General features: G+C 35.2%; 1 protein-coding gene across 2 annotated transcripts in view; it reads left to right on the forward strand.

Moving 5' to 3' along the window:
* Nucleotides 1-20,704, forward strand: part of VPS13B (vacuolar protein sorting 13 homolog B) — a 762,353-nt gene that overhangs the window by 221,971 nt on the left and 519,678 nt on the right. For both annotated transcript variants that reach the window (XM_021688693.1, XM_021688692.1), the window contains 2 exons: nucleotides 7,263-7,397; nucleotides 8,154-8,327. In XM_021688693.1, the coding sequence (XP_021544368.1) occupies nucleotides 7,263-7,397; nucleotides 8,154-8,327 (309 nt within the window). The remainder of the gene's footprint in view (nucleotides 1-7,262; nucleotides 7,398-8,153; nucleotides 8,328-20,704) is intronic.

Here is a 20,704-nt window from a genome sequence, read left to right on the forward strand (position 1 = left end):
ATTAGCAAGCTTAATTCCACCTGCAACCTTAAATCTCCTTTGCCATATGAGGTAACATACAGTATTCACAAGTCTTGGGATTAGGATGTGGACATCTTTGGTGGGGGGAGGCAGGTAGCCTTATTGTGCCTCTACCAAAGAGGTTTTAGCTTTTAGGGCTGACGCTCACTGTCTCCATCTTTAGTCTTTTCCCCTAAATTATCTAAGTAGATCACAAGCTTTGCTTAAATTTATATTCAGTATTAATATATTATGACCATGTATGGATGAATTATAATATACTACCATTAAATAATTTTTTTCTTGTGCAACTTTTTTTCTAGGAGTTAATAACTGCCCTATTAAAATTTGAGTAGTGTTCTATGTAGTTATTATTAATTCCCAAAAACTTTTTTTTTTTTAAAGATTTTATTTATTTATTAGAGAGAGAACACAAGCAGGGGGGAGGGGCAGAGGGGGAGGGAGAAACAGACTCCCCGCTGAGCATGGAGCCCGATGCGGGGCTCCATTCCAGGACCCCAGAATCATGACCTGAGGTGAAGGCAGACGCTTAACCGACTGAGCCACCCAGGCGCCCCTCATTCCCCAAAACTCTTATAGAAACATGTCTTCTCTCAGTAGTTCCAATACATGAGATAGTTTTAATTTTTGTAGTTATTATTCTTTTAGTGCACTTTTTTCCTGTTTCAATTTCTATTTGTTTCTAATCCTGCCGTAAAGCTATCTTGACGTTTTCTGTTACCAGATTGTCCTGGGTATTCTCTTTTCTCTTATGTTAGATCCCCTGTTTCTTGGATCACATATGTGATTCTTTCCTGATTTACTCCCTGATTTTGGTGGAGCACGATTTTGTAGTTATCTTTCCAGCAGAGAAAGTAAACTTTTTTCAGATCTGGCATGTCTGATGAATCTTTCTTCTACCTTCATATGTGACTGATAGTTTGGCTGTCTATAGATTTGTAGGTTGGGAGTAAGTTTTGTACAGAATTTTAAAAGCATTACTTTATTGTCTCCTTGTTTTCCAGTGTTGCTGTTGAGGAGTTTGACGCCATTCTAATTGTATATTGTATATTTGCATGTCATCTGTTTCTGTTTTTATGATATTTATTTATTTTTTATCTATCTCGGAAGCTCTTAGGAGCTTCTCTTTCAGGTGTTGGGTTTCTGTGTGTATGCTTTTTCATTTGTTGTGCTGGATTTATGGTACACCTTTTTAATTAGAAACTCTTGTTCTATAGTTTGGGGAAATCATCTTGAATTATTTCTTTGATTATTTTCTCCATTTTATTTAATAGTCTTTTTGAAATTTTTGGTTTTCAGATATTTGATTGTTTATGCTGGTCCTTTGATTTTATTGTCATTTCTCTCCCATTTTCAATCTCTTGGGATTTTATGTTTTAATATATGATAAATTTCCTTAACTCTATTTTCCAATTTTTCTATTTAAGGAGAATTAACATCATGTTTTTAATTTCTAAGGGCTTTTTTTTTCTTTGAAAAAAATTTTTAAAGATTTATTTATTTGAGAGAGAGAGTATGAGAGGGAGCATGAACTGGGGGGAACGGCAGAGGAAAAGGAAGAAGCACACTCCCCCACTGAGTAGGGAGCCAGACGCAGTGCTCCATCCCAGGACCCATGAGATCATGACCTGCGCTGAAGGCAGACACTTAACTGACTGAGTCACCTAGGCACCCCTTCCTTGGAAATTTTAACTAAACATCTTGTTTTTGTTGTAGTATCTTCTGTACTCTCTCTGAGGATAGCAATTATTATTACTAAGATTTTTGTTTTTGGCATCATTTGGTTACCTTGTTTCTTTTCTGTGTTTTTTAATCTCTACTTCTTATAGTGATTGCCACATGATATCTGGTGGTCCATATTTAGAATAAAATACCAAATCTGTGTGTAAGGTTGGAGCTTACTGAGTTGCTGGTGTCATTGTAGGGGAATTGGATACTACTTATTTTTTTGTTGGGGGATAGTTATCAGTATCTCTGGTTCCTTTTTCTTGGACTGGCCAGTTTCTACTGAGAGAAATCCTTCCATTCCCTTCCTGAAGGTTATAAGCCTGTCATTCAGAGTTCTTAGTAAGGAAAAGAAGATCTCATCATCTAGTACATAAACTCCATGTAGATATTTAGACAATCTCCTGTTTTTAACATGTACCCTTTTCTTTAGTTGTATCCCGTAGTCCAAAATCCTTTTGGTTTAACCTCTCCATAGTGAACCCAGAGTCTTTTGCCAGGGTGAGTGTGGGGAAGTTGCATGACTCTGTGGATTAAGGAAAGGGATCTGTGGCCATTTGATAGACTCTTAGTCTTTTTAGCCTCATCTGCATTCCTGCCCTCTGAACTGCCTGGCTTCTGTAATTTTTAATTTTTCAAGGCTTACTGCAGATCAACTTGTTCCTTAATAGAATAGAGAAAAGTACCTGTGGGAAATTAACAAAGTCATCTCGTTTCTACTTGTTCATCAAATATTCCTCTTCCAAAATTTTGATGCTAGCTCGTGCCTCCTTCAGAGTTGCTTATTCAGTTCTTGTCTTTTCATTTCCTTTCTTAGTGGGTCTAAGGCCCTAAAAACTTTTAACAGTCTTTTAGTGGTGTTAATAGAACACCTACATGGTGTTCTAACCTACATGGGCTTTGACTCCTTAATCTTTTACTTAGATATATATATAGATATGCAGGTCATTCTCATTAGTTTATCTTTTAATAATTACAAGAGTGATCATAAGCTGATTATTGAACACTGGAGAGTTGACACTGAGGGTTAAGGTCTCAGAGAGGATGGAAGAATTATGGCAGGCCAGAAAGTTGGTGGAAAAAGAATCAGAATTAAGGATGTACCACAGGACTAGGAATATGTGTTAGGAGTTGATATTTTCCAGAAAAGTACTACAAGGAGAAGAAATAACAGTGCATTATTTTATATTAAATTCCATTATAAAAATCCGGTGTTTTTAGATTATTTCATTGATAGTGTGTACAATGTAAAATTATATTTCAGTTGCAGTGTCTTACAAATTCCTTCTTATCTTCTAGTGGACTATGACTGCAGCATTTGAGCAAGTGTATGTGTGAGTGCTTTGTAGAGGCAATATTTCAAATGTTAGACACAGTCATTATCTTTGTGATTGGCCTGTTGACTCATGTCAGCTGACTGTACATCTTACCAAAATATTGCACCTCTTCTCTAAAATAAGTTCTTTGTAAAGTTGAGCTGTTTTCTCATTTAACTACAGTACTTTGAGCAGTAACCACAATACTTTGGCCTCCCCGTGTAACAATAATAAATAGTGGCGTGCCTTAAGCTACCTAATTACTTAGCTGCGTAATTACTGCTGCCTCTATCCAAAGCCATGCTTTTTTAGTTTGAGAACTTTTGCTCTTTTAGTGTCACCATGTTGCAGGAGATCTCCTTTCCCACTGTCAGGAAGCAGCATTCATGTGGGACACAATATGAATGATGCTACTCCTTTCTGCTTTCCTAGAGCTTACGTTTGGGCATTTTACAAATTTTGGTTTGAAGGTGGAGTGGAAAGAAACCAAGATTATTTTTCATTAAGGCTTTTTTTTTTTTAAGGGGGTCTTGGCTGGCTCAATCAGTAGAGCCTACGACTCTTGATCTCAGGGTCGTGAGTTCGTGCCCCACATTGGTGTAGAGATTATTTAAATAAATAAACTTAAAAAATTTTTTAAACACTTTTTTTTTTTAAGAACGTGTGCAGGTTCACAGTAAAATTGAGGGGAAGTTGGTTCCCATATATGCCGTGACCCACACATGCACAGCTACCCCAATATCAGCATCTCCCACCAGAGTGGCTTTTATTACAGTGGATGAACATACACTCACATATTATAATCACCCAAAGTTCATAGTTTAAATTAACAAGTTTTTTTTTTTTTTACTAGCAGCTTTTCTCCATTGTTGAAGTCCATCAAGAGATATCTATAATTTATTTTTTTTTAAATCTCGGCTTATGGTATTTAAAACAGATTTCTTTATAAAAAAGCCTTTATGGTGAAATTATGCATAATGATGTTGTAGTTATATTTTTCAAGATTTTATTTATTTCTTTTCTTTTTTTTTTTTTAAGATTTTATTTATTTATTCATGAGAGACAGAGAGAGAGAGAGAGAGAGAGAGAGGCAGAGGGAGAAGCAGGCTCCCCGCAGAGCAGGGAGCCCGATGCGGGACTCGATCCCAGGACCCTGGGATTATGACCTGAGCTGAAGGCAGTTGCTTAACCAACTGAGCCACCCAGGCGCCCCAAGATTTTATTTATTTGAGAGAGAGGGACACAAAGATAGCGACAGAGAGCACAAGCGAGCACAAGCGGGGAGGAGAGGGAGAAGCAGGCTGCCTACTGAGCAGAGAGCCCAACGTGGGGCTTGATCCCAGGACGCTGGGATCATGACCTGAGCAGAAGGCAGATACTTAACCGACTGAGCCACCCAGGTGCCCTGATGTTTTAGTAATTAAAACAAGTTTTAAAATACTTAAGAAATGTAATCATAAAAATGTAAACTAAGCTTGTGAGAGTCAAAAACGAGATGCTTTGTATGTATATGTATATGATATTCTTACCAGAAGAGGTTCCAGGCAGCTTTTTCTGATAAGACTATTATATATGACATGCATTAGATATTAACAAAGACCTATCATTTGTCAGGGCACTTGGTTCACTGAGCCAGATGAGTATGCCACTCTTGATCTAGGATGGTGAGTTCGAGCCCCACTTAGGGTTTAGAGATTACTTACATAAATAAACGTTAAAAAAAGATCTACCATTTGTGATTCAAGATGGAGTCCTAAATGTTGTAAACTGTACAAGAAGTAGTGTTATAAAATAATTTAGAAACAAAACTATTTTGGCCTATTCATATTCTTTTTTTTTTTTTTTTAAAGATTTTATTTATTTATTTGACAGAGAGAGACACAGCGAGAGAGGGAACACAAGCAGGGGGAGCAGGAGAGGGAGAAGCAGGCTTCCCGCCAAGCAGGGAGCCCGATGCGGGGCTCGATCCCAGGACCCTGGGATCACGACCTGAGCCGAAGGCAGACGCTTAACGACTGAGCCACCCAGGCGCCCCGGCCTATTCATATTCTTTTGCGTTTACATCTACCAGAAACTAATTCAATTCTTTTCATTCTGAACAATATCAGCAACCCTTGAAAGAATCTTTCAGTAGTAGCTCTTGTCTGCTGACCTCTATTTAGGTTTTATATATATTTTGAAAAATTGGCAGAGAATGAAAGTCTCACTGTGGGGCTTGAGGGCTGGGGGAGAAGGTATCATTCCATTTTATATTCTTCTCATCACCTAACATAATGATTAGAGCAGGGTAAATTATCCAGTGAATGTAACTTCCTACAACTGCAGTAGATGTTAAATATGTAGGGTTGCTCAGTTTCCTTTCTTAGAAGGAGAATTGTGATCCTGTCTTGTCACTTTCTGACTTGAGACTTGGCAAAACCCTACTTCTCTAGGTATTGGTTTTCCCATATATAAAATGGAATAGTAATGGTCATCTTGGGGTTTTGTTTTCTTTTGGAGATAAATAAAATAATAAACTAGACCTAGTGATTGACAGTAAGTGCTCACTGAATGTTAGGTGCTGTGATAAGTAGTACTACTGTTAAAACTGTTACTACTATGACTATGTTTATGTAAATATTGTTGTCATCATTTAATTTTATGAGATACTGCTTTAGATTTTTGAGTCATGGATTTTGAGGATCTGATAAAAATCTAATCATCACCATAGAATACTGTACAAATACACAACATTTTAGACTCTTGCTCTGGGGATAATAGGTACCACTTCAAATGGAAACAATAGAGGTGGTGAATATTGGAAAATAGCAACCAATCAATACACATTTATGTAATGACCACATAGAAATTAGTAAATTAATAGACCCTTCTGAAGTGAGCATTAGTATGCGAGAGGGTGTTTCTTAAAATGATGGGTTTTTTTTTAATCATTTACAAATCACATAGTGTGTTGGTTAAACTGCAGATTCCTGGGCCACACCTCAGGAAGATGGTTGGAGGATTATGGGACTTCTCAAACATACTAAAATTGAGATGGACGATTTCAGAGTAATGTTTAACGTATCTGTCGTAGAAAGTTTATGGTTTTCTTAATTATTCATACATGTTCTACTTAGAGTTTCGGATATGAAGGATAGTATATCAAGGATCAAAATGTGGAATGTGGAAGAGAAGGGAAGTTATGTTGGTGGATGTTGGTGAATATAGACATGATGAATGGTAAAGTCTTCTCTATCAAATTGTATTAAACGCCCTAGTTCTTTTACTACTGTAGGACTTTGAGCAAAATTTAACTAAACTCCTGCAATCCAGTGTATCTTAATCTGGAAATGAGGATAATAAACATTTTTATTACAGCCCTGTTGAGAGGATTGAATGAGATAACATGTGTAACACAGAATAAGTCCTCAGTAAATGTTAGTTGATTAGAGTTCTTCATCATTATCATTTCAGTGGTTTGCAATATTGTCATTCTTAAGGTTCCCATGCCTGTTTCTCACCTACTGTTCAGGGCCAAAATGAGTTTCTCCCTTTTGAATTAAGTTTTCCCTATCATTTATTTCATGGTAATTATTATAATAATAATTCTGTGCTTCGATGTCCTTCAGCAAGTAGCATATAATAGAGATGTTAATATCTACTTTTTTGTTAATTGATATAGAATACCGTTGATTTCTTTTATCTGCACAGGGTATTTCAGTTTTGCTTATAGGCTGTTTTATTTTAACTTAGGAACTGTCTTGTTTATCTCTCCTTATTCTACCTGATCAAGGTATTTTGGGGAGTCTGTTTACTCAGAAAGTTTCCTGTTTAAATTAAATGTCTCTGTCTAAATGAAACTCCATTTATAAGTTAAATTTGTTTCAAAAATAAGTATCTTACTCTGCATTTTAAAATATGATTTTTTAAAACTTTTCCTGTTTTTTAAACAAATATTTGTTTTAAAATATTTACTTGTATTTCTTGAGCTTGACTAATCAAAAGCTGACTGCATAAGTATAGTTATGAGAGTTCAGACTATTTATTTTAAAATTGCATCCTTTCACCTCCTAAATGCTAAACTATGAAACCTAACACAAATACTGTAAGAACATCTGAGGCAGATAATTAAGGTATAATTAAGTTTAAATGCCTTGGTGAAGGAGTATAAAAATTATTTAAATTCAATCGGCTAGTACATTTGCAGTTTTCTTTTATTAGGTGTGAAATCTAAGAATCCCCTGCCAACTCTTGAGGGCTCAATCCAGAATGTTGAATTGAAGTACTGCAGCACATCATTGGTCAAATGTGCCTCTGGGACCATGGGATCAATAAAAATTTGTGCCAAAGCCCCAGGTATGTGCAGCTGGACCGTGTAAAACTTTATTGCCTGTATAGGAGAATTGGCCTTGCATTTTACAAGGAGCGTTACTGAAACAAGAATTTGCTCATTGTTCCAATGAATCAGAGGTTTTAAATTTTTTTATTTTTTACTTTAAAATTTTTTTAATTGTGCCAGGATGATACTTCTTTAATAAATTAATTTTTATTTAAGGAAAAAATCTGCATAGTTATGAGGATGGTTATGAGGGAGAACAATTAAAAGTTTACTCTTATATTTTGGGGGGAAAATAGGAAGTATAGATATATATGACACTTAAAATTTAAATTAAAATGTTAGTATAATAAACAGATAACACAACTGTTTTTCAGTTTTTGTAATTGACTTCACCTTCCTGCCTATGCTTTATTTCATACTATTTTCCATAAACACTTGTAATCTAAGTGTTTTCAGTGCTCCTAAATTTCTAGGTAAATTTAAAGAGGTACAGATTTTGTCGAATATTTAGAATATAGTATGTTCAAGTTCTTTCCTTTTACAATCTCATCTGAACATGTTCTGCATTCATTAGCTAAATATTAAGACTTAATTTGTTAAGAGTTAAAAGTGCTTTTAATTTTATTAGTCATACTTTTTAGAATATAAATGTACAGCTAAAATGACCAAATATAACTGAATATTATATTATGATAATATATTTTAAGATCAGGCATCCTCAAGCTACTCCAATATTTTTTTATAAGAATGTTTTCATTAATGTTTCTCTTCAGGTGACAGTGGGAAAGAGAAGTTGATTCCATTGCTTCAGGGTCCTTCTGACACTAAAGACCTTCATAGCAGCAAGTGGCTCAATGAGAGTAGAAAGCCAGAATCTCTCTTAGCTCCAGATTTGATAGCCTTCACAGTCCAAGTTCCACAGTATATGGACTACTGCCATAATTCCGGTGAGTACAAATTTATCATTATTCACTTACTTTGCATTTTCTTTTCCAGTAAAGCTTTTCAAAAGGACTTTTTTTTTTTTAAAACGAGTTTGTGTCCATTGGGATACTCTCTACAGTTGTGCTCTTTGAAACTTCAAGTGAAATGTTTTTGTATCATTTTTGATAAGTGATGTGTTTATAAACAATAATAATTTTATCTTATATGAGAGATAATTCAGTTGTCAGTATAACAATCTTATATCTACTAAATCCAACTGATTTTTAAAACCTACCATATCGTGTAATAGGTAGAAAAGAGTAAAGGAAATTTAAAACATTGGAAAGAGAAAATACTTTTCCTTGGGATAGTAGCACTTTGTGACCCATCATTTGCCATATTAAAATTGGGTATTTGAACCTTCTCTAGTTTTGCAGAAAGGAAGAAATGTTGATAGTGGAACCAAGAAAAAAATCTCAGAGGTCAAGATCCTATTTCTTAGAGTTATTTTTCTAGTAGTATTTTGCCTAGAATCTCTTTCATTTTATTCAACACCATAATAGCAAAGCCACACCTCTTGTGTTGAGAGGAGATACCAGGAGGATCAGTAAAGACTGGGATAAAAAAAGATATGCTAAGTAGAGACCATATCAGCCAATGGTTCAATTAGTCAGTATATGGTTAGTAAAGGCAAAGTGGTAAAAGAGTCTTGAAATAAGATTGCTATATACAGATTTCTTAAAAGTGTGAAGGGTGCCATTTTTTTAAAGAAATTAAATGGCTAGTAGGAAGTGCTTTCAAATAGCTGCATAAGAGTAGAGCTCTCTTAATATTTAACAAGTATTATAACTTACAGAAAATGTTAAGCATCACTGCACTAGGTTCAAAGGGGGAAACCATGAAAAGCTTTGTAATTAATTTACCAGACAGAGTAAATGGAGGTGAATATTTGAAGCAGTGCACAAGGACATGAAAAATACTTGAAAGATGAATTTTGTTACAGTAGCATTTGCAGCTGAAAGGCATGCACATTAGAAACTAGAAATTAGTATTTGAAATGTGAGCCTTAGGATCCTCTGTCAACATGCTTCTAAAGACAATACTCCTCAAAAAGAAGTTTCAGCCTGGTGAGAATTGGTATGGAACCCAAAGGAGAATGTGAGGATGAGGCCAAACCCAAACTAAGACTGTGCATATGGATGAAAGATTTTACCTATTTTTTAAGGCAGGGACTGGTAAACATTTTAATAAAGAACCAGGTAACTAATATTTTAGGCTTTGTGGGCCATATTGTCTCTCTGTTAGCTATTGAGTTCAGCTAGTATAGCACAAAAATAGCTATAGATAAAATGCAAATGAATGGATAGGACTGTATTTCAATAAAACTTTATTCACAAAACAAGGGGTGGGCCAGATTTATTCTATGTCATTTACTTATGTTTTAGGGAGAAGGTATTGGTGGTTAAATAAACATCATGCTTTTTAAAATGCCTATTTAATCATGTTCCTTAAATATGCTATTTGATAAACTTCTTTATATAATTATCCATATAGTGGTTTTTAAAAAGAGATTTTATTTATTTATTCATTCATTCATTCATTCATTTATTTATTTATTTATTTATTTGACAGAGGTGGGGAGGGGGGGGAGGGAGAGGGAGAATCTCAAGTAGACTCCATACTAAGGGCGGAGCCCAGTGCAGGGCTCGATCTCACAGCCCTGAGATCATCACCTGAGCCGAAATCAAGACTCAAATGCTTAACTGACTGAGCCACTGAGGCACCCCTCTATTTGGTAGTTTTTGATAGGTTTTGTTTTCAAATCATCACATCATTAAAATGATATTAAAATGATCAGACCATCCAGTTAGAATTTTGGTACCTAAGAAGGGACTAAGTTTATTCGAATCTACCACATATTAAAGGACCTCCCCATTTTTTGTTTTGCCATATACACAGAATTAATCAGCCGAGTTTATAATCTGATCTTTCTCATAACAATATTTTATGTTACTTTTTGTGATTTAAGTGCATGTTTAGGGTCACAAAAATGTATTTGCATTTCTAACCTTTTATATAGGCCTAAAAGTAAACTGCTATTAAAAAATTACGATATTTTTAGGGTAAAGTTTTACGCTTTTTCTTGCTGTAAGAAAATTTACCTAATCTTCAAAATCACTGTTATGTTTAGTGATACATTTTTGGATTTGTGTGTAAAATTTTAATGTGATTTTTATTTGATGCTTTGAAATTATTTCTTTGGGTACGTTTTAATCCTAAAATGAAATGTGTTTTTACTTAAATACATTCACATACTTAATTTAGGGCACTTTTAAATTTATATTTTCCATCCACCTTGGAACTGCCACCCACATTCATGGCTTAGGTATTCATGATATGGTATTTATGATATGGTTATGAGAAGGCTTATAAGTATTATTTCTTAAAGCCAGTTTTAAAATAATATTGATTAATCTTATGTTCTTGTAACAAGATTTAAATTAGAGATGTATATGTGTGTTTGTGTATGTATAACTCAGGAGTAGACAAATCATAAGTAAATAAATTTTAAATGAAGAAGTAATTTATTAACAATCCTTTAAGACTTTACTGAAATACCACCCTTTCAGCAAGTACTTACATGGCCATTGCATACAAATTTTTTTTCTCTCTTAAAAACAGGTGCATGTACACACATGCACACACATTGACACATACTTATTTTTCTAGTCTTCACTTTTTCTTAGTACTTATCACAGTTTTATCATTATATATATATTGCTGATTTATCTTACTGATTTTTTTGTCCTGCTCTTAGAATTTATGCTTCATTTAAGTAGGAATTTTTGTCTGTTTTGTTACTGTATTCTTAGTGTCTAGAACAATATCCTGTATACAGTTGGCTGTCACAAATATTGAATGAATGAATGAATAAGTAAGTGATGATTACATTTACTTTTATTTGGTTTTTGAGGTTGGAGCACCTAAGGGAAATGACACAGAGCCAGAAGTTGTTCCTAATGTTTCTTAAAAAAGATTCTGGGTAGTTAAATCCTTCTAGTTGAACAGTTAAAGGGAAACACAAGTATCTTTGCTGTCTGTTTCACAAACAGATGTGCTGGTGAGGTTGTTAATGAACTTTTCCCATGGGTTTATAGAATTTGAATGAGAAGGATTTGCATATAGAGTAATGAGTGATCAGCCAAATGATGTGAGACAAATTGTGTATTTTAGTGGTGTCTGGTGATCATTCTAAGTGGCTTCTGAATATAAAGTGTGGAAGACAACTGCCTTTATTCACACACTCCCAAATTGAAGGTGGGGGATTAAAACTAGGGGCCATAAAATGTTTTGAATGTATCGCCGAAGTCAGGAAGTAAGTTTTCAGAGAAGTTAGGATAAAGAGGCAGAGGTTTTTTTTAAGTAATCTCTGTACGCAGCGGGGGGTCGAATTTAGGACCTGGAGATCGAGACTGATGCTCTTCCAACTGAGCCAGCCAGGTACCCTGAGGCAGAGTTTTTTGATTCTGATTTCAGAGTGTGAGGGAATGGACAGCTTTATTAATGGGAATTAGGTATTAATAAGAAATATGCTCTCCCTCTGCCCCTCCCCGGCTCCTGCGCACATGCTCTCGCTCTCTCTCAGAATAAATAAATAAACATTAAAAAAAAAAAAAAAAAACCAGCTATAGCATTGCTTTGTTTTTGAAGCCTCAGCAACTCCCTTTGCACTCCCCCGTCCTCCATTGCATTCTCTACTTGACTGACTGTAATTGCAGTGAAATAGCTGAAGGCTCTTGTGGGAGTCCAGTGTGTCAGCCCACATTCTGTATTCATTGTTACTATTCATGGGAACCACTTAATGACACTTCTATTTCTTTTCTTTTCTTTTTTTTTTTTTTAAGACTTATTTATTTTAGAGAGAGCGTGCTACCAGTGTGGGGGGAGGGGCAGAAGGAGAAGGAGAGAATCTCCAGCAGACTCATCACTGAGCACAGAGCCCCATGTGGGGCTCAGTCCCAGGACCGGAGGTCATGACCTGAGCCGAAATGAAGAGTCAGTTGCTTAACTGACTGAGTCACCCAGGAGCCCTGTGACGCTTCTGTATTTTACATTTGTGTAGATATTAGGAATCAAATAGAGAAATAAGATGCTTCTTTGGCTCCTTCAGAGGTAGAAGCACTTGGTGACTATAATTGTTGTATGTAAAATATTTTAAGATGGATTCTAAACATCCTTTCCCTTTTAAATATAGACTGGCTCTTCTTAATATGCTATATTTTGCCTATGGTTTATAGCAGGTTCTGCTTGTTAAAAAGTTCTGAGTCCTTGTTAATCTATGTATTAATGTCTAAATAAATTTTGACGTATCTGCTATTTAAGAATGTAAAATGATTACAAAGTACTATATAAATTTAGAATCAAAGGAACTTAGAGGTCTTCCATTTCAATTTCTAAGCCAATGTTAGGACTTTTTAAAATGTGTCTCCTTCTCTCTGCATGCTCTAGATCTCTTGGCCTTCTTTCAGTTTCTCACTGGTGATTATGCTTTTGCATATGCTGTTTTTCGTGTGTGGGATTCTCACAATTATCCTTACCTTTTCACGTTATACCTGCTTAATTCCAGCTCAGTCTTAAGATCATAGCTCAACTACTACCTCTTCCAGGAAGCCTTCCCTGATACTCTTTATCCTACTCCCCACCACCCAGTTTAAGTAGCTCTGTTACATTCATTTCTATAGTTCACTATACTTTGATAGGACTTAATGACAGTATGTATTTACATAGTTGGGTGATTTGAATGCTGTCTGTCTTTACTGCTTAACAGTGAGTTGCGTGAGGGCAGAGGTAGTTACTGGTTGCTTGTCATTTTATCTCCAGCACTTAACATTGCCTGACACGCAGGGAGCAGTTTGAGAAATCATTTGTTGAGTGAATGAAGAAATAAACGTTTATGGCAGATGGTCAAGGGTATGGACATATTTGATAAGTAGTAAGTCATTAATGAGTGTTAATAGCCTTCCCCTTTCTGTCCTTATGTTTCTCCCTCGTCTTTGTCTCTTTATGTACATATCTGTTGCTAGAGAGAATATCTACCAGGATCTTTTTTTTGTTAGACAGCTCTAATTACTGTTAGATCCTCTGTTGAACTGTAGCTTCCATTTCTTGGTTTGGTTTTAGTCTTATAAATGACATGAAATAATGTATCAGCCCTAAATATACCTGACAAAACTTATTATCTTATTTTTCTTAACTTATTTCCCTCTCTCATTATTCATCATCTTTAGTCTTTGGAATTTACCTACGGTCATATCCTTTCTGTTGAAACCTTAGTCTTTCTTGGCCACCAGGTGTTAAGAGAGGAGTCTCTGTAGGTCTTTTGAGTTTTTGCATATCTTGTGAATGGTGGCACTAATTGCCCTTTGTTCTGGACTATCTATTCAAGGATGTTTCTGTGGTCAACATCCTTGGAAGATAGATTTAGTGTCCCTCTGGAGCCAGTGGAGGGTATGTTAACTGCCCATTAAAAAAGAGTTGATTCTTCAACTCAGGGTTCATCTGTTATCCTGCATCACTCTTCATGTGCAGACATCCATCTGGATACATCTTTTTTATGACCTCTGTGAAACTTGGGGGCAAAGGCAACTGATGCAAATGTGTTGATAGTCATGCTGTTTGCTGTGCCATGAGTAGTAAAGTCCTTTGTCTCTGGCTCAGGATTCTCCTATCTTCTACATCATTCATAGGTGTGGTAGGGTAAAATCTTCGGCTCACAATTTTTGACACCAGAACAATGTAGTTTCTTGGTTCTCCTTACTGAACCATCTACATCTCTCTCCTCAACTATGGTAGTCCCTCCTTATCTCCAACACCCCCAGTGGATGTCTGAAACTGCAGATAGTATTAAATCCTATACATACTATGTGTTTACATATACATACATATATAATTAAGTTTGAGTTCTAAATTAGGCATAGTAAGAGATTAACAACAACAATAATAAAATAGAACAGTTATACAATATACTATAATAAAAATGTTATGAATATGGTCTCTCTCTCAAAATAGCTTATTGTAATTTACTCATCCTTCTTCTTGTGATCAAGAGATGATAAAATGCCTATGTGATGAGACGAAGTGAGGGGAATGATGGCATTGTGATATCAGGTTACTGTTGACATTCTGAGGATACATCAGAGGAGGATCATCTGCTTCTGGACTGTGGTTAGCCATGGGTGACTAAAACCATGGAAAGTATACCTGCAGATAAGGGAGGACTTACTGTATTTTTTTTTTTCTTTTGTACCTTAAATATAGGTCAATCCTGAGATTTTGTTACTGGTTTTCTTTCTATTTGGGTGATGTAATCAACACTACTGTTTTTAGCAACCAACCATATGTTTTTATCTCTCCCATTTATTTTCTTTTGAAATCCAGACTCGAAATTTCAGCCACCTCTTGACCATTTCCCTGTGGATATTTTAATGGTGCCTAACACATTTAAAACGAAACTCAATGTAATCCTCCCACCCCATTTCATACTCCATTATTCACTATTTCAATTAATGGCACTACTTCCCTCTTAATGCTGTAAATTTCAGCACTAGTTCAATTGTTCCTTCTTTTTCCCCTGCATATGGTAGATGTTCCATAAAAAAAAAAATTTTTTTTTAAACTTAATAGTCCAGGCTAAACCTAATAAATTCATTTCAGTCATTTCCCATATGATGTGTTCAGATTCATTGCTATACTGATTACTTCCACTACTTGTTTGAAAATGTGTCTCTTAAAATTTAACACAATCCTCCACATAGCACAGAGTAGAGTGTATTTTCCAGATTTGTGTAGTGAACTTCTACTTAGTTACTATTTGTTTTGAGCTTATGTGCCACTGGAAACAAGAATTATTTTTCACATAAACTACTCTTAAGATAGTTTTCCATATTTCATATATCTATATTAGTTTATGAATTTACATGAAGAACTTCACACTATGAAATTTCATCTAATTGATTTTGGCCCACCATTAATAAGGAAGATATCTTTGAAAATATCTGTTTGACTGTAGTTACTTATACAAGTAGGTTGAACGTACTATTTTTGCTTTTATATATAAAATGCAAAATAACTATTTCTTCCTAAGATTAGAAAATTAGAATTATGTGATTTGATGTTTTTTAAAAATACTGAAAAACAAGTGTTCCTCTTAAAATGGCATTTAAATAAAATAGTTTAAGCCAATCTTCCTAGTACCCAGTGTAATCTGTTTGAGAAATAAATATATAGTTTTTAACTTTGCTAGTTTGTCATATATTAAAAGCTATTTTTTATTTTATCCATTAAATATAGGCAACTTTTGATCACTGTTATTGGGAAGAAAAGTCACAATTATGACTCTCATCTCTGGAAATTCAGTTAAATTGGGGGGTAGTTCTCTTTCTTGATTAAAACATACCAGCAAATGTACACAGTCTTATTTCACCATTCAAGTTGGTTGGTTAGAATGTGAACTGCTAAGGAGTTTCTAAAATGGAGGCAGTACTTTAGAGTGTAAATTTTAATTTATGGGGAATGTTTTTTGTTCCAAAAAATTCTCCTTATAATGTAGAATTAAGTGAATTGCCTTGAAGTTATGTTTTTAGTATTTTTGACAGGACACATGAGTAAGAATGCTTATATATTGTAGCAATTAAAGACAATTCACATTTGTGGTTTGGGCATAAATGTGTAAAAATTATACCCATCTATCTTATTACATTTCCTCTCTCCTCCCCAAGGACTTTACTATGTACTTTATCTGTAATTGTTGCCAGTTTTCTATCATGTTCCCACTGGGCTTCTGGTGCAAAAAATCTTATCCTCTTGATGACAGAGCTTGCCTGAATGATTTCATGCTCCTAGCATTTTTCTTCACGGGAATTAGGGGCAAAATGTAACTACAGCTGAACAGAACGTCTATTTTTGTAATTTTGGAGTTTAGGCTCTGTTATTGGAACTAAATGAAGAGATGCAGGTGTTCTCCAGTCCAAGCCCTTTGGGGGTTTTGATGGTAGATGCTTGAAAAGAAAATGCATGTGTTTCCAGAGTCAAACAGCAGCTGTGAGACAAGGATTTATGTTTTTCTCAGAACTTTGGGATTTCAAAATGTTACATTTAATCACAAGCACGGAAAGGGGAGCAAATGTTAAAGATGTTACGCATAAAAGTAAGTTTACTGATCTCTTTACCATACGAACTAGTTGTGGGAATATAGGAGCAAAGTGATTTTTAATCATAATATAAACAATTTCTAAAGCATTATGATAGTTACCAGGACATAGCCTTTGAGAATGTTGCATTTGTAGCATTGAGAATTTTTTTAATCCTACTAATTACTTAAGTTTTCTTTTTCCTTTTAGACATTCATGCACACACACAATGAAAGGTTTGGCGCAGTATTTGCCAAATGAGTTTTGACTATAATTATTTTTGGAAAAGTTCAAGTAATATCTTGTAATAACACAGTGTTTTCAAGTAGAAGTAGTATACATTTCTGTCTCAGATAATAGCCAAGGGAATTTACAGATATATTTAAAACATACCTATATTAAAGCTGATATGCATTGAAAAGTATTAATTACTCTGTCTAGAAAGTACCCTGTATTAATCATGTTCTCCTTTAAAACTTAAAGTTTTTCTCTTGGGTCTTCTCATTTCCTACCTTGTTCTCTACACCCAACCGATCCCTATTCACTTAAAATTTTTCTTCAAGTTCTATAAATCTGTGTATGTGCAGTTTTGAAGCTAGGAGTGAATCCTTTACCTTGTCCCAGAATCTAACCTTCCTGATTGAAATATCTCCTGGATGCCATGATGCTAGAAGTCAAGAACAGGCTCAATGGCAACAGGAAATTACTTTGCTCCTTTGAAAGGTCCCAGATTCTGGAGGGAAGCCAAGGGGAGATATCCCTTGAGACTTGTGGGTGACCAGTTGTTTCCTTCATTTATAGCACAAGGTCAAAATTTTGCATTTTTTACTGCCTCTATAATAAAAAACTGGCATTCAAAGTAAATAAGTAGTAGTTTCATTTGTACATAATAAATATAAGAAGTGTTTCAGGTTGCAGTGGACTTCAAGTGAATGTTACCAGAAAATGTGTAATGTTTTGTATATTTTTATATGGATCAAAAAGATACCATTATTACTGCAGTTTATATTTTAGAAAATGATGTGTTTTCAAAGCAAGTTTTTGGTTTTGCATTTCCTATCCAGATTTGAAGTTGGCTATGTAGTAGCTGTCATGTAGGCCAAAAGAAAAGTAGCGGCCTTAGTGAACCAGTAGTTCACTAAGTTTCTAGAAGAAACTTGATTCTATTGCTTTTACATTTCTTTTGTCAATACAGTATACATAGGAATCATCCTTATGCCGTTGCTTTGTTTTGTGAATAAATGATAGAGTCAGCTATCTGTTAATGTGGGAGAGTTTAAGCACTTCTTTGGGAATCTTTTTGTTTCTTTTATTTTTACCTTCCTCTGACTTGAGTCCTTACTCTTCTGCTTTATCCCTTCCCAGTCAGTAACTCCCTTCTAAGCCACACCACAGTACTTTGACCATATCACATGACAGACAGTCCTAACTCCAAGATTCCTTCCTCTTGAGAAACCGACAGTTCCTAAGGGCAGGGATCATGACATGTACATGATAGGTATTTGGTACATACAGGATGGTCCAAAGGAAATGACTTTTTGCCATTTGGGTATAGCCCTGTTGTCTACAGGCCCTCATCATTTTATTTCTAAATTGGTCTGTGGGAGAAAATATAGTTTGGCCTCAGTGTGTTAAAGAATAATTAAAGAGGGCGCCTGGGTGGCTCAGTTGGTTAAGCGACTGCCTTCGGCTCAGGTCATGATCCTGGAGTCCTGGGATCGAGTCCCACATCAGGCTCCCTGCTCAGCAGGGAGTCTGCTTCTCCCTCTGACCCCCCCCCCCCCCATGCTCTCTCTATCTCAGTCTCTCTCTCAAATAAATAAAATCTTAAAAAAAAAAAAAAGAATAATTAAAGAAAAAGTACCATTATGACTCTCACGTAGATATAAAATGGACAGATATTAAGGATTATTAACATCATTATCAATGAAAGAACCAGGCACATGTTACAACCAGATCAAGGAGAACTGAAAAAAGAGACAGAGATCAGTGATACTGTGGTAAATTTGGAAAGGGACACAAAACTAGCTTCTTCCACAGTAGGAAGGGACAGTCATTTGAACTTCTACATGACAGTTTATTTACATCTATAGTCAAGAATTGCTTTGCATTGCTTTCCGTTATCTGCAATGTACAAATTTGTAAGGAAGCTCCAAGGCAGTGAAAGGTGCAGAGTCTCCATAGATTCAGACTCCGATAACCTGGAGGAGTGTACTCAAAACAATGCAGAGCTTTTCATTGAAGCATGATTTTTTTCCTACAAGCCATACTAAATTCCAGATGGCTAGGCTATTTTTAGCTGTGGGTGGTTTAAATATAGAGGCAGGTCAGAAGTAATTTTGTGAGGCAAAGATTCAGTACATGGAGGGAAAATTAAAGGGAAATAATGCCACCGGCAGAGGGCAGTGATGAAGTAACAGTTTCCTCATGTTCAGAGGAGGTATTGATTGTTGAATAATTGTAGGCTAATTCTGTAGACTGTAACAGGAGTTAACTTTTGAAACCTTGTCGTATTAAGTTCTCTTCAGCCAGGTGCTTTGTCAGTACCTACAACTTACCAGAAAAAAAGGTGTTTTGTTTTTGTTTTGGGTTAATTAAATAAATAAAATGTTCTAACCTGATTTTTAAATACACAGTGTGTTCTAATTTATTAAAAAACTTTCCCACGGAAAGGATTCATACAACAAATATTTGAATATGTACTCTATGTCAAGTACTGCTATAGGCATTAGAGAGAAAGAGGAGGGGAGGATATGTTGTGTATGCAAGAAAGGGGAGTTTCCTAACCTCACAGAGGTAACATTCTCTTGATTATAACATTTTTATTTTTGTTGATAATTGTTATATTGTATTTTTTCTTATGAGAATTAAATCTTTTTTTTTTTTTTTAAAGATTTTATTTATTTATTTGAGAGGGAGAGTGAGCACGTGCGAGAGAGAGCATGCACAAGCAGGGGAAGAGGCAGAGGGAGGGAGAAGCAGACTCCCCGCCAAGCAGGGAGCCCGATGCGGGGCTCGATCCCAGGACCCTGGGACCATGACCTGAGCTGAAGTCAGACGCTTAACCAACTAGCCACCCAGGTGCCCTGAGAATTAAATCTTTTATGTCATGTTAGCTAAACTAGAAGAGGACTTCTTCAAATGTAAAAATTATGTCTTATCTGATTTTTTCTGTTGAAGAAATAGACTTCTGAAATAATATGAAAGTATATGCAAGAATATACTAGACAAAGTTCTGTGGAACTCAATTACAGATGAATAACAAAAAACAAAAATAGAAATCCATCACAGCAAAATGTCCAAAGGAGACTAAAGTAAGAAACAAATGATCAAAAACACATGAAAAAGTTCAAACTGATAACTAGTGAAAGAAATGGATATTAAAACAATAATAGGGAACACTTTAAACTGTGAAAATGATATTTAATAAATTGTAAAACTGAAAGCTGAGAAATTTCTGAGATGAGCACTTTCATAAAGGTCTGGTAGGATTGTGAATTGGTACAAACTCTCCAGAAATCAATTTAAAAAATTTATTAAGGACCTTAAGAGTGGTCATCCTTTATAATCCCATTTTCAGACTGTATCCTAAGGGAGTAATCCAAGGTGCATTTAAAGACTTGTATTTAAGACATAAAGGTCTTCACGTCAGCTTATTTATAATAATCATAAGTTATCTTTGTGGTCTAATAGTAGGCAAATTATAAAATAGAGTATATCCATAGAAGGACATCTTTTATATCAGCCAATAGAAAAAATATATTGTCATAAAATATTCATATTATACACAAACAATGAATCATGGAACACTACATCAAAAACTAATGATGTAATGTATGGTGATTAACATAACAATAAAAATTAAAATATTCATATTAAAAGCTTATGTAGAAAATAAAAATATAAACCTACATATGATCAAGTTTTATATGTAGTTTTTTTTTTTTTAAGATTTTATTTATTTGCGAGAGAGAGAATGAGAGACAGAGAGCATAAGTGGGAGGGGGGTCAGAGGGAGAAGCAGACTCCCTGCTGAGCAGGGAGCCCGATGTGGGACTCGATCCCGGGACTCCAGGATCATGACCTGAGCTGAAGGCAGTCGCTTAACCAACTGAGCCACCCAGGCGCCCAAGTTTTATATGTAGTTTTAAAAATTTTCTCTCAACTTCTGAATATGAATGTATGTTTACATATATTCATGTATTATGTTC

The sequence above is a fragment of the Neomonachus schauinslandi genome, chromosome 4, assembly GCF_002201575.2.
Source record: "Neomonachus schauinslandi chromosome 4, ASM220157v2, whole genome shotgun sequence".
Classification (NCBI taxonomy): Eukaryota; Metazoa; Chordata; class Mammalia; order Carnivora; family Phocidae; genus Neomonachus; species Neomonachus schauinslandi.